At 46.6% G+C, this 15,020-nt stretch overlaps 1 protein-coding gene across 1 annotated transcript in view; it reads right to left on the minus strand.

Annotated features, from left to right (window-relative positions):
• The window catches only part of LOC124088837 (tubulin-specific chaperone cofactor E-like protein), a 138,646-nt gene that overhangs the window by 39,006 nt on the left and 84,620 nt on the right, over positions 1 to 15,020 (minus strand). Inside the window, exons 13-16 of the mRNA XM_058577094.1 lie at positions 13,110 to 13,522; positions 6,577 to 7,147; positions 4,067 to 4,659; positions 2,227 to 2,800 (exon numbers count right to left, since the gene is read on the minus strand). Of these exons, the coding sequence (XP_058433077.1) occupies positions 2,227 to 2,800; positions 4,067 to 4,659; positions 6,577 to 7,147; positions 13,110 to 13,522 (2,151 nt within the window). The remainder of the gene's footprint in view (positions 1 to 2,226; positions 2,801 to 4,066; positions 4,660 to 6,576; positions 7,148 to 13,109; positions 13,523 to 15,020) is intronic.

The raw sequence follows: 15,020 nt of genomic DNA on the forward strand, positions 1-15,020 counted from the left end.
ATGCCAAAAGGACACAGGAGCTAGTTTAAAGACCAAATCCAGGAAAGTTTTAACACCCCCAAGTAATTGACAAGTGTAATACAAAATAGAAGCCACTGGAAAAAATACAAATCCACATCCACAGTGATGAGAGTGAGATAGAGACAAAGAAAGGTGCGAATGAATGACTGCATGAGCTGAGAGACGGAGTTAGGGCTCTTGCTCACATTGGGGTGACAATTGCTGGCTGGAAAAAGTAGGGACAATACTACAGCTGGAGACCCCAGTTTGTAATCATCATGCAAAAGATTGACACAAGCAAAAATCAGCAACAAACACTGAGTCAAGGATGGGAATTTTGGTGAACAACAGGATATTTGCCATTTGGCTGGCTGGTGGCAGGGAAAGCACAGAGACTACAGAGAGGAGACATCTGACAACCCCTGACCAGGTGACCAGCAGGCACATCACCAGTGTGGGTGGCTGGACACAGTACTCCTCTGCACACCCTCAGAGCCCATGAGAAAACCATGGGTGACCCGTGCAGGACACTGGGTGGGTGTGTGAGCTGAAGCTCACATGGAGGGCACACCACGCCCCAAGGGGGCATTCTGTTACAAAAGACAAGGCCGAATCCTTCAAAACTGCCCAGATCATAAGCCATAGAGAAAACCAAGGAATTGTTCCCGATTGAAGGAGACTGAAGAGCTATGGCAACAGAAACACGTGTCCCTAGACTAGATCTGTACCAAGGCCAAAACAGAAACAATAAAAGCCATAAAGCACATTACTGAGTTAGTTGACAAAACTGGAATATAGGTGTTACGTTATGGTATACGTGTTAAGTTTCCTAAGGTTGATCACCTTACTGTGGTTACGTAAGAGACGGTTTTTACCCTAAGGAAACACACACTGAAGATTCAGGTGTAAAGGGACACTTTAGTTTGGATCTGAAATGTCCCCAAAGGGCCCATATTTTAAAACCTTAGTCACCTTTAACTGAAGCTATTGGAGGGGAGATCTTTAAGAGGTGGGACCTAGTGAGATGATCTGGTCGCTACAGTTTTGTTCTTAGAGAGGACAGTGGGAGCCTAACCATTCGTCTTCCTCTCTCATTCATTCCTGACCATGAGGTGAACAACTTTGCTCCCCGATATGCTCCTTGCCATAGGCCCCAAAGCAAAGGGGCCAACAAACCATGTACTGAAATCTTTGAAACCAAATAAACCTTCTCACTTTATAAGTTGATTATCTCAAGTATTTTGCTACGTGTAGTGTCAGAAAGCTAACACAAGAGGTAACTTACTGTCAAACAGAGAGTATGTATAGTTCTGAGTATATATGTATTGGTCTCAGTAAGTGCAGTATGTATGCAAATTACTATCAGTTGGAGAGGAGTGAAGAGAACAAACGAGACAAAATGTTAACGATGGTTAATCTGGGTGATGAGTATATGGGTATTCTTGCATCTTTTATGGAACTTAGAAACTATTTCAAAATAAAAAGTTGAACTTAGGAAGAAGTGCAATAAGAGAAATAACTAGATATAGAGGATGCAGTCATAATGGTTTAGGGCTGAACTTTTTGGTGAGAGAAGGATGTGTGCTGAAGTCCAGGTGAGGCGGTTCTTGCTCCAGATATGGGCTCTCCCACCCCCAGCTACTCCTCTCCCCTTTTGTGCTACTCCTGATAAGCAAGGGTATTCAGACTCAGCTCTTCCCAGCAGTTATTCTAAGGACTAATAGTATTGCCACAGCCTTGCTGAGAGGGGTCAGGTACTCTAGGGACAAAACAAAGAACCAGCAACATGGGATGCACTTAGTAGCCATTGTCAGGTGTACCCCCAGGGAGTGGTGCTAATCTCCACACGCTGAAAGGCTCCCTGACCCATCACCTCCTATCAAAATGAATGGAGCTCCTCTTTGCTAGGGAGAAGGCACCTACAGAACCATCGCAAAGCTTTCTAGTTCTTTGACATGTGGTACCTTTCGCTAGATAAAACCATGAGTCAATAGGCTGGCTGACCCATCTGCGATGAAAAGGTATTGTGGAATGAGAAATGAAAACGAAGGTGGGAAAGAGTCAGCTTTGGGACCAGGGGCCTTCTAGAGGGCACACGGGACTGGGGAAGGTATACCAGTCATTGTTCGCCCTTGGGCTCAGTCCCACCAGGAAGAGGAGTCCTGAGTAAGAAGCGAGGGTGTGGCATGGGTCCCCCCCACCACCACGTGGCCCAGCCCAACTTACGGCAGAAGTCGTAGGTCCGCCAGGGGCCCACCTCCACGTCGGCGTTCTTGCAGGCGCTGGCGTAGCGCGCCACCGAGTCGCAGAGTTCCGACTCGTTGCCCCCGCTCTGGCACAGGCGGAAGAGGCAGGTGCGATAGTAGGCGGTGACGTTGACCACCCCGTGGCACTCCAGAAAGGAGCTGTTGGAGGGGTCGTTGATGATGCCACACCTGGAGCGGCTCCGATAAAACTTGAGCAGCTCCGAGTCGTTGTTGCAGGCCTTGAGCAGGTCCCCGCACTCCCCGTTGCAGATCTCCTCGAAGGTGGTCCAGCTTTCCAGAAACACCGCCAAGTTGTCCGTGCACTTGCCATTGGGGAGGCAGAACTCGTCGCTGGCGTTGGCGTTGAAGAAGCCACACAAGCCGCCGGTGCAGTTGAAGTAGGCGGTGGACAGGCGGATGTCCAGCAGGCCTGTGTCCGAGTACTGCACGCTCACCACGCCCTTGGACTCCACTGTCGTGCTGTTTTTGTTTCGATAAATCTCCAGCTTCCCCGAAGGATGGAAAAACGGTAATTCCACTTCCTGACCGTTCAACTGAAAAATCAAAGCGCTGTGATCAATTCCATGGACACACAGAGCAGCCACCGTTTCTGAGGCTGTGGAATGAAGACACAGCTCTGCCGGGTGACTGGCTCTTGAGAAATATCAAGAAGCTGATGGTCTACGGAAACCACAACTGTTTTTTCATCACTTTCTTTGGAAACTCTCATTTGCTCTTCATTGGTGTGCTTTCTAGACCCTAAGCTAGCTCCAAACTAATAAAATTGTGAGCAAAAATTGTCTCAGATCTATGGCATCCTCCTGCTGCCCCACATCTCCACTTGGGTACCTCTTCACCTCTTTACAGCTCCATTTTCTCTTTAAGTCTTAGATTTCCTATGCATCAGTCCCTTGGGGGCATGCAGAGCGAATCTAATGGTCTAACTGTCCGACACCCATCTAGCTCTCACTATTCTTTTACCAAATTAATCTCTTATCAATGGGAATGAAAACAGAGCCCTTTCAGTTGGTGGCAGTGTATGTTATCACCTCCTCCGACTGCACTGTGTTGACGTTTGTCTTCTAGACCAGATGATACACAAAATGCATGTTAGCCTGGAGGACAGAGATTACCCTCCCCCCCCCCCACACACACACACACATCCTAGCTCTGCCTCATTTAGCCGTGGGGCCCTCACTTGGCCCTTTGAGATTTTCATATGAAAATAGTTTCACTAGATGACTTCCTTCTAGAACTAATGATCTGAGTCTGGATGCCTAGAAGAAAGTATTTTAGACCAGGTCAGAGGGAGGTATCCTTTATATGACAGGGCAGATATCCTCTATACGACCCCACACGGCTTCTCATCTACAGGTAGAAGAGTTAGTACAGTACAAGGTTAAGAGCATAGATTCTGGAGCCAGCCTGTGTGAGCTTGAATCCTATTTTGTGGTTGTGTGTTCCTGGAGAAAGTTACTTAGCCTCTCTGGAACTCAGTTATGTCATCTGTAAAATGGTAATATTTTCTGCTGCATAAGGTTAAGTATGAGAGTGCTTGGAAAGGGCCTAGACTAGTGCTTGGCACATAGTTGGCATTGTATCGCATTTGCTCTTGTGGAGAACAAGTCCTATTCTAATTCGAGAAATTCCAGCTTTGCTCCATCGCTCCTCCTGAGATTCTCACTTGGTGCTGTTCCTGTGGAGCCGTCCCCTTCCTAGAATCCACTCTTGGGCAGAGGCGGAAAGCCTGATGAGAAGGGCAAGTTCCTTGGCTTGAGGAGACTCATCGGAAGGCACTGAAAGGGACCAAGGAGTCTTACCTTGACTTCCGAAGCCCCGACTCCTCCGATCTTGACTTCCTGGTCAGCCACCAGGATCCGCAGGCCCCGTAGCCAAGCAGGTCCTGCGTCGGGCTTCTTCTTGTTGATGTCGATTTCCAAGTACTCGGGCCGCTCAGGGCAGGTCTTCAGGAGGGTGTAGGAGAACTCGGAGGGAAAGGCGTAGGCGGCGCCGTCGAAGGTGTGCAGCACCTGGTTCTGGCTGAGCAGGCACACGGTCTCCCGCCGGGGGAAGCAGCCCTGGTAGCCGTCCTCCACGGCGCACACCTCCCCGCTGCGGCAGGTCTTGTTGAAGCAGTACACGTCGCCGCCCTCTTCGCACAGGCACTGCACGGTGCAGTTGGCCGTGGCCCAGAAGAACTCCCCCATCGTGTAGTAATGGCCGTCGAAGTCACAGCCGCACTTGTGCAGGGGGACACACTGGCTGGTGCTGAGGACGAAACCCTCGTTGCACTCGCAGCCCTCAGTGCACGGTGTGGCGCAGTTCTGAGAGGCCGTCAGGTCTGAGCACGTGTCGGGGCAGCTGCTGGTGCACACGGAATAGTGGCTGAAACTCGGACACTGCACGGTGGACACTGACGCAGGGGAAAGGAAGAGAGCGTGATCACAAGGTGAGTGGACCCGGAGGGCCAAGCGGCCAGAATCCGACAAGTACAGGGGCCCGGAGAAAGAATGTTTCTTCCTGATCATTAAGGTCCTATGTGAGGGCCACAGGGCGACTCAGACGGGGACAGAGACTGTGAGGTGATATCTATAACAACCACCTCAACTGCTTTCCTAATAACAGCACCACAATTGGATTGTGAATTTTTACTTGAATTTGATCATCACTGAGTTAAACTTCAGGTTACCATTGGTACTAGACTAATTTAATATAGAGCTACTACTTGGTGATCTATAATCATCAAGATATTTCCAGATCTTCAATGGATGGACATATGAGCTGACCTGATTTTCAAGAAGAGCCTGGCTCATTCTTAGAAGGAAATAAATGCCACTTTTAGGAGAAACAGAAAATGGAACTGTTAGGGGAGTAATTTAAAAACATAAATTTCAAACAGGAAGGTGCTTAAAATACCTAGGTATGATAAAAGCAGACTGTGGAAATGAATTCCCTGGGATATTAAATATTAGAAAGAGCCCCAGCTGTTAGCTGCAAAGATCATGTGCCTTGTTCCTCCAGGAGTTGGGATAGGAGCTGGGTGCCTTCTGAAGGCTCTTCTTGCCTTAGAAACCTTCTATCCTTATTTTAAGAGCATCCAAGACTACATAAATGTTTCAGTCTAGTTGAATCCAGCAGGCAGGGGCTCAGGGGCCTAGTAAACTAGCTCTCTGAGTTGAAATATAATTCATCCTACTAAAGTGAGAAGAGAGAAGTATGGAAGATGGGAAAGAAGTGCTACTAGAAAAAAAAATGTAGCCATTCTACGTAAAAATTTAGTTAGGCAGTTTGAATGCTCTTGGATTATGTAAGGATCAGAGAGAGGCTGTATTCCATTTCAACTCAACTCATGATATGGCTGCTCTGGGATAATAGAGTCCGGTCAGTCACATATCAAGAAAAATACACTGTCACTTAGTAGTTTGACCAATACTCAAAGATTTGAATCTGATAGATGATGATTTATGTGAATACAACCTATACTTATAGGGGATAAAATCTCCCTGGCCTTGTATTTAAAGAAATTCACATCTTCTCATCTACATAGCATTCTCAAATGCACGGATTACAATTTTCTGTTTACTCACGTGGAGGAAACCCAGGGTCACATAGGAAACAAAATGTGTTGTTTTTGTTTTGTTTAAAAATTTTACATTACTAGGAAAAGAAAGTGATTTAAATGGGATGAGGGGGTAGTGATACAACTAAATGGTGCAAAAGGCTTAATCCAGAGTGTAATTCAAAAGAACCTGGATTTTCCCCAAACTTGGGGCTTCTAACTGCTCTTAACATTTCAGAAAAAGGGCTTCTATATTGGTATAGTCTACTTCCTTTCTGCAGCCCTTTCTTTGACCAGCAACAGCAGGTCAGCTGAGATGCTCCAGAGCAAAGGGCACAAATTCTAAGGAGACTAAAAGTGGAGGAGGAAGAGCCAGGCAGCAGTGGGTGTGGGATCCATTTGGGAGGCAAACCATTTTCCCAAGCCAGTGTCTGCACACCACCTCTATGCCTGGAAATCCCGCCTTCTGGCTCAGCTCTGGGATTGCTCCCCCCTGCTATGGGGCCTCCCTCCAGCCAAGAGATTCCTGCCATTCATTTCCTGTTTCCAGATCATTTTTGTTCATCAATGAGTTCTTGTTTCCTGGCTCTGCTATCAGGTAGGAGAAAAGTAAAGATCCTTTTACAGTTCATTCTTTATGATTTGTGATATTTCACCTCCCCCTCACTCGTGGGCTTCAAGTCTTAACAAGGGCATTTGGAGGAGCCTTGAAACCCTGGCCCTGCTCGCTGCATAAGAGAGACCTCTCACTGGGATGGGGGACCAGCTTACCACACCCAGCCTGGATTCGCCAGTCTCCGATTGGGATGCCGAGAGCTTGGCACACGAGAGCGTAGGCCTGGATGGCTTGACAGAGGAGCGTGCCATTGTCCCTCACGCTGCACAGGTCATACACGCAGCTGTGCACAAAGGCCGTGGGGTCCACCACGGTGCCACACTCCCACAGGGGGCCGTCCGTCTTGTTCAGGAAGCCACAGTAGTCAGAGCCAAAGTAGAGGGTTTCAGTGGCAGCATCACACTGGGTACAGTTGTCCACACAGCCGGAGTCACACTTCCAGTCCACGTGATAGACACGCCAGCTCTCGCCCAGGTCCAGCACAGACATGGCTGGCCTGCCGTCAGGGCGGAGGAAGTCATCCAGTGGGTTTTTATTATAGTTCCCACAAAGCCCACAGGTGGAGTTTATATAAGAGCCTGGGACGGAAATGGAGGCGTAGTGCTGGCCATCGAACGTCACTAGAAGCCCAAAATCTGTTTCCACAGCAGTAGACATGCCACTCTGGTAGATTTTCACTGCCCCCAAGTCTAAGGTGACAGGCAAAGAAGTCACTAGGTCATTAACCTGCCAACAACAGTAACAGTAAAAGGCAGGTGAGCAGGTGCCCAGCAAGAGGTTCCAGAAGAGGTCAGGAAAGGAGGGCAGAGCAACTCATGTTCCAGAGAGACTGACTACCAACGTCCAGGCTCCAGTGGGCTTACCTCTTATTCTGGCAAAAGCCTGGAAGAACATTCTAGAGAGCATCTGGATGTGGGCCAGCAGAGCACTATGCATTTGAACTGTGATAGCTGTGACATTTCTAGTGCCACTGTGGATCCCTCTGGGGACTGCGTGGTTGTCACCCAGTCCTAGCTGGCTCTCGGACAGCTCTAGGCCTTTTCTTGAAAGGCTCATCACCTTGGTTTTCTCTTTATTCCTCTAAAGATCCATTAAGTCTCAGGTTGTCACACATTTTCCAAGACCCCGTTACTGCCCTTCATATTTACTGACCCTGCTTCTAGCTGAAATGTGAATAGAACAACTTCTAGGCTCAGCTGAGCTTTGAGGCCACCCTGACACTATGCTCTAAGTCCCATAACTTTATGATATGAGAAGAACGTTATTTAATTACTCAACAACAACAACAAATTTGAACACCTGCTAGGTACCAAGCACTATGTCAGGAACTGAGAAGTACAAGATTGAAAAAGAACAATCACTCCTGCTCCTCAAGGAGCCCTCAGCCTACTGCAGAAGAGGAACACAAATAGATATTTATAGTAGACAGTTTAAAATATAAATCGATAAATGATGCAATGGGAGAACAGTAAATGAACATTTAATCCAGCCTAGGGGAACCATAGAACGTTTTTAGAGGCAGTTAAATCTGATCTGGGTTTTTAAAGATAAACAGAAGTGGCCAAAGGAAGATCAAGAATAGGGGGGTGGAGTAGAGAATTCCAGAACAACAGAATAAAGGCAGGTGTTAGAGGTAGCTATGTGGGCTGGGGACAGGCATCAGGTGTTCTAGACTTCAGGGGGAACTGGTGGCCAGAGATGAAGCTGAAGACTTAGGCCAAACCCAGCCACCCTGCAAGTATCTCCTTAGGCCTCCTGTAGTCAAGCACTGTTCTAGGGGTTGGAAATGCCTGCCTCATAACCTATATTTTAGGTTCAACAAACAATATAAATGAGTAAAATACTTAATTATGTCAAGTTGATGTTATATAGAAAAAAAGTCAAACAAGGACTGTGGACCACAAGAGCTAAGAAAAAGGGTCTCCAATTTAAAAAAAAAAAAGGATTATCAGGGCAGAGCTCTGTAGGAAGAGGAATTTTGAAATGAGGAAGCAGCTGTGATGTTATCTGGCATGAGAAGGGCTCACAAGACAGGACCAGTGGGTCTTCAGGTGGGAGTGAGCAGGGGGCCCAGTGTGGCTGGAGCAGAGAGAACAGGAGAGGGCCATGGTAGCTGATGTCAGAGGGAGAAGAGTAGCACAACAGGGGTGGCTTGTCAGCCTCTGCAAAGACTTTGAACCAAGAGGGTGTTTAGAGAAAAGGAGCAATACAAACTGACTTCTGCTTTACGGGAGCCACTCTGCTTCTGTGTTGAGAGCAGACTGTGGAGGGCCTTTTAACCATGTTAAAAACAAGACATGAAAATACAACACAAGGCTTGAACTTCTGCTGTGCAGGGAGAGCCTCTTAAGGATTTTAAGCAAGAGAAATGACAGTTAGATTTGCATTTTAGAAAGTCCATGCTGCCCAGCAAGAAGCACTTATTGAACTAAGTCAAGGTAAGAAGAAAGAAACCCAGACGCAACTGCTGCAAGAGTCAAGGAGGAGGACGAGGATGAGAGCCCAGACCAGACGCGGATGGGAGGGGGGAGGCACGAGCTTATGCAGCTCACTTAGCTGGCCCTGGTGGAAATGAGAAATGGGGAAGAATCAAGAGTGAGTCCCAGGTGGCTAAACAATATAAGCAGGTGGCTTGAAAAGCTTCCGAGAGAGAGAAAATTTTCTTTTTCGCATTTACCATGACTAGCATCTTTAGACCCTCACACTCACAGGCTGGGATGGAATGATTATTCCTAGAACAGCCCTCGTGGGCTTGACTGTAAGTGCAAACCAACTTTCCGGGCTGACCTGGACCCACACTTGTTTCTGGTGCCATTGCTGCTACTTTCTAGGAGATGAGACTGTAGACGTGTAAATATCACTTCCAAGATTTACCGTAGCAGACACCACATGCAGCTCTCAGATTGGTGGGTAGTTCACCCTCACCAGACTCACCCTAATGAATGCACAGTAATGTAGGCTTTTGCTAATATACATCTCAAAACTCTTCCAGCTTCCACCATTACCCAGTTCCAAACCTGCTGCCACATTTTTGGGGTATTTATCACAGCAGCACCCCACTCCTGGTACAAGTCTTCTGCCTGTGTCTATCTGTGTCTGGGTTGCTATCACAAAACACCATAAAAAGGGTGGTTTACAAAACAACATAAATGTATTTGTATTTCTCACAGTCCTAGAGATTGGGAAATCCAAGATTAGAGTGCTAATCAATTCAGTGTCTATAAGGGCTAATTTTTTTGGTTCATAGATGGTGCCTTCTCCGTGTGTCCTCACATGGCAGGGCAGATGAGCTCCCTGAGGCCTTTTATAAGCACCCTTATCCCATTCATGAGAGCTCCACACTCATGACCTAATCACCTCCCAAGATCCCAACTCCTGACACCATTTCCTTGGGGGTTTGGGATATTAACATATGAATGGGAAGGGACATAAATATTCAGATGGTAGCAGTGGGAAAAGGGGACAAAAAAGTAGGCTTCATTGGGAAACTGTCCTGCAGAGAGCCATAGAAAGAAAAGCCAAGGAGTTTGCTAATTATCCTTATTTCTAGGCCAACTTAGTCTACAAGGGTGAGAAAAGCCATGCCATGAAGGAAGGACAGCTGGTAGAGTATGGAATAATTATTATGCATTGTGCTGTGCTGGGATGGAGAGGGAGAAGTCTTGCCCAAGGTTGATAACATTTTAAATGCCAGATACATTGATTGCTGAGTGCTCCCCTGTCCTCTTAAACTCCTGCTAACAAGGGGCAAAGTCTTGTGTTTCTCAAGGCAGAGGCCGTGGTATAGACAGGCTCTGGGTATTGCAACAGTTCCCCCAGCTTCCTGCATCTGTCCTCCCGCTCTGGCTGACCTCACACCTGGGTTGGCTGTAGATGTCAGTAACATCCCAGTTGATGCCTTTTTCCAGGTCTGAGTGTCATGGCACCTGCTTTTACACTCATCACTAAGCCTCCAGGGCTTGTGTCCCATGGTGCTCAGCACAGGAGCTCTTGGAGAAGTCTTATCCTGATGATCCTGATGTGTGACTTCTTGTTCCGTCCCTCTAGGCCTTAAGCAACCAACAGTAGATGAGCCTCACCTCTCTGCTCTCCTTTCTCCTCCCTGTGTTCTAGTCACTTCCCTCTCCAGCAGTGTCTCTCCCAGGATGTGGGCAGGGCAAGGCGAGGAGAGAGAAGAGGAATCTCAGAGATGGCCACGTGCAGCCAGCATGCACTGAGTACGTGCCGAGCACCAGGCTTTGTACTGGACATTGCACATGTGGCTGATCCACTTAATGCTCATGACAAATTTAAAGATCCTTATTATGTTCCCTTTTTACAGATGAGGAAAACGAGGATCAGGGCTGGTGTGACTTACATACAGGAGGCAGGACCCCAACTCCAGCCAGTTGTGCTCCAAAGCTGCGTTCTCACCACTGCTCTCTGCTGTCTCTGTCCCAGTGCTGAAGAGCAGCAGCCCATTCTGGAGCACAGCTCAGGCGCGCTTCCCAAAAGACACAACTACCCCAATTTTACAGATGAAGAAACTGAGGATCCAAGAGGCTACTTGGGACTTGGGTAGGTCCCACCCCAGGGATTTGGGCAGGTCCCACCCCAGAGTCTGAGCTCTTTGTTACTATGGACTAGTTAACCTTAGCTCCCTTTCTACTGGGTTACATTGGTGAGAAAATAGGAGAATCTACAAGTATTAGTTAGAAGGAGGTCTTTGTTACATACGGATTTTGAGTTATGTTGACTTTCTCTGGCCTCATTAGCATACACAATTCTAAATTGTTTATGTTGTTATCTGAGAACAGTTCAACAGGGGAAAATCTATAGACAGAACACACCTCCTAACCCCAGCATCTGGAGACAGGGTTGGAGAAAGAGGGTCTATAGTTTGGGAGGACAGAGCTTAGCATCCATTCCCAGCCTGGCACAATGTGGCTGAAGGAGACAGTGGCCTCCCAGGCATCTGGGGCTCCTTCCTGCTTCCCAGACCTCTCCCTGCCTGTCCCCATATCACCCTGGGTCAGGACTCTGCCATCCATCCAGCCACTGTCCCCAGCAGAGCAGGTGTATTCAAAGACACTGGAAACCATTTGGCAAAAGGAAAAGGCAGCCATTGTTAGCCTGCAGTTGGAGTCACATAACCTTTTCTTTCTGAAACATTTATATTCACATCCACATCTCCCTGTTGCTACAGAAAATTGAGGAATCCGTGCCCTACGCCTGGACGGTGGAACAGAGCCACACAAAATTAGCAGAGCTGCTGGGCCTGAAAAAAATGACAGTGCCCCTTTCTTTCCAGAAAAAAAAAAAAGTCTGACTGTGGGTGAAAAAGAATTTTAATCAAAATGGAAAGTAGGAATAAAGCATGAAGCTTTCTTTTTCCACTACGGATATCATCCACATCATCTTCACAATACAGGCAAAGTAGAGGAAAGCTAGTGAAAATGGGTAGCTTGAAAGGTTAGCAGCTACCTATAGAATAAGGACAGTGCTCAACGCACAGTATAAATTTAAAATGGAGAAACTGCAAAATTCTGTACCCAAACTCTTAGCTTTGATTTGATATACAGGGCTCTCCCTAGAGAGGCTAACCAAATAACAAGCAAACTGGCATTTCAAGCACAGGAAGAGCTCACTTTCTTAATTATGAGACTGTTAAGCTGCAGAGACCTGGAAGGGCAGAGCCAGGAAAAGTGGAATTAGTTCCCCAGTCCTACCTTTTGTTTGACATGCTACATCAATTAAAACTACAATGCATTTTTTTTTCTAAGAAAGAAATCCCTGTACTGGCATCAGTCTGGTTCGTAATCTCCATAAAGACCTCCATGCATGAGGATTAAGGATTGCACCGGTTGCGGCAATCAACCCCTTGTGGTCTTGGTTATTTTTGCTTGAATAAATACATGGTTGCAACAAGGTTTTCATTAACATTATGAAAACTGGGGCCTTCACAAATTGAGTAATTGCTAGTGGCTTTTCGCACTCCCTCTTTTGTCTATGCCTCTGCTTGAAATCCAGGTGGACAGTGGCAAGCCTCATTTGCACATGCTAAACAGACCAGCAGAGGCCCATGTTCTTCTGTTATTCTACATGGGAATGGTGGATTCTGGTAGAGTGGTGTTCAGGAAAAGCTTTCGTGGGAACTTCCCACACAGGCCTCCCTAAGGAAACCAGCAAGGTTACTCCAGATCCTCTGGAGACATCAGTCAATGTGGGGCTCTCTCTGAAGATGAAACAACAGCTCTTGGGCAAACAGGATGGGGGATGGGGTAGGATAAGAGTTATTAATCCCAGATTTGGGGATTTATACTTTGTGCTGACACCATCGTCAGGGCTTTCCATGTGACTACAGCCAGGTCCATGGGAAATTAAACTGACCTGTCTTCCCTGTTACTTCTGAGTGGTGTGATTGTGTGTGTGCATATGTGTGTACCCATGAGGAATCTAAGGATGTTAATATATTTTAAATTAAAAAATGAATGGACACTTTGAGGAAAGAGTTTAGTGAAGCTGTTGTACAAATAAAGTTTGGCTAAGTAAAGCATCTTAAAAGGTATTTGTAGAGCAGGAAGAGCCTGCGTCTTTTTGGTACTGTAGAAGAAACGATGAACAGAACTAGTACGTTTGGGGAAATCTTCCCCAGGCTGAAGAATCTCTAACTTCTCCATCTCCCTAGGAAGGATGGAAAGGGTCTCACCTTGACTTTCCCATAGCTTCCTTTGGGGATGAGAATCTTGTAACCATTGACCTCCACGGAGAGCTCCTTCACCCAGGAGACGGCAGAGCCTCCTCGGTGCTCATTCTTGGCCTCCACACTGAAGAAGGGGAGGCTGGAAGTCTGCAAGCACTGTCTGGCCAACAGGTAGGCACAGGAGCCTTGGAAGTGGAAGAGGAAGCCGTCAAAAGTGTGGTAGTGTGGCTCTCCAAACACCACACATGTGCTGATCTCCACAGGGCTGCAGTAGAAGAATTTGCCCTTGGGTTCGCACACCTCGTAGGGGCTGCAAGAGGCCTCCTGGCAGTAGATCTCATTGTTGAAATCCAGACAGCGGCACTTGATGGTGCAGTTCAGGTCATCCCAAAACACCTCCCCTCGCCGAAGGAACTGTCCTGGGGAATAATGACATCAGAGCCAACATTTACTGAGCACTTACCCTCTGTGCCAGGTGTGGGGCTAAATGCTCCACATCCTTTATTCCATGTAATCCACACAATGGGGGGTTGTAGCCCTCACTTGTCAAGTGAGGAAACTGAGGCCTCAGAGTGGTTGAGTAATTCATCTTGAGATCACTCAGCAGCTCAGGTTTAAAGCCAAGATTCCAAGATGAGTGTGTCTGAATCCAGGCAAAGCCTTGGCATTATCAACTCTGCAGTTGGTGAGCAAACCCACATTCAGGGAAAGACATTGCCTCTGTCTGTGAAAGACTGTGACACTCGGGAATCATTTCCTTCTTTTCAGGAATCTGAGGAGGGGTATTCTGAAAGAAAACCCAATGTACCCAGGTAACTCAGCAATAGCTTATTTATTTGCTAATTTGTTTATTCAGTCAACAGATGTTTGTTGGAAGCCCTCTGGGTGCCAAAAAAGATCAATAGCACAAATCAGGAGTCAGGTGTACACATAGAAATCCCTGCTCCCTGGGAAGATTCTGGAAAGAGCTGACCACTTATATAGAACTTTCAAAGACCCATGAATCCTATAAATGCTTCACAGGCAGAGTTTACACCTATATGAGTTGTCTTCCCTTCACCTCTATGCCCTGTCCAAGTCCAACACTCTCTTTTCTTTATCCATTGGATAGAATTCTTGACAAATTCAAGGTCAAAAGGAGGATGCTGTATGGGGTAGGTATGTGCCAATGAAAATATTCACTGCCATTTATTTTAGTAGGAATTTTATCTTTAAAATAACTTCCCTAAATAAATAATCTCCCCACCAGAAAACCTGAAACTTGTCACTTGCTAATATCAACCTTCACTTGAACAGGAACTTCGCTGATCTGGGGTCTGTGATCTAATCCTGGGTTAGTGTTGGAACCAAGAGAACTTGCAATGGTCACAACTGTGCAATCAACTTTCAAGACTACTGACTTAATTCCCATGTGTATCCGTTTTCCTAATCTGTAAAATATATATAATGTTATTTCTCATCCCTGCCTCATGGGGAACGGTGATGCTATGAAAGAGCTGACACATGGTGATAGAGGTAGCAGCATTTGTAAACTGAGGAATTTTGGGAGGGAATGTATCAAAGACTCCATATTAAGAAATGTAATATTAAGAAAACTCAATTTAAGAAATGTAAATAATGTCACAGCATGTGTGAGGCCCTGGGTTCGATCCTCAGCATGGCAAAAAAGAAGAATGTCGTACACCAGGCATCACTGGTTGTTTGAAAAGAGTTGGTTAATATTTCTCAAATTTTCATAAAATTGACTGTCTTTCAAACCACAGACGGCTACGAGCTTAATTCAAGCAGAAGGATGGGCGCCTCCGGAACAGTCCTTTCTATACATGTCCAACGGGAACATGTCTCAACAGGCAATTATGTTTTATGCCTGGTGAGAATAGTGCCCCAAAACGAGATAATAGATTTATTCACATTCCC

Source organism: Marmota monax, unplaced genomic scaffold (assembly GCF_021218885.2).
Source record: "Marmota monax isolate L192 unplaced genomic scaffold, Marmota_monax_Labrador192_F-V1.1 WCK01_AAM20220418_F8-fsc00081, whole genome shotgun sequence".
Classification (NCBI taxonomy): Eukaryota; Metazoa; Chordata; class Mammalia; order Rodentia; family Sciuridae; genus Marmota; species Marmota monax.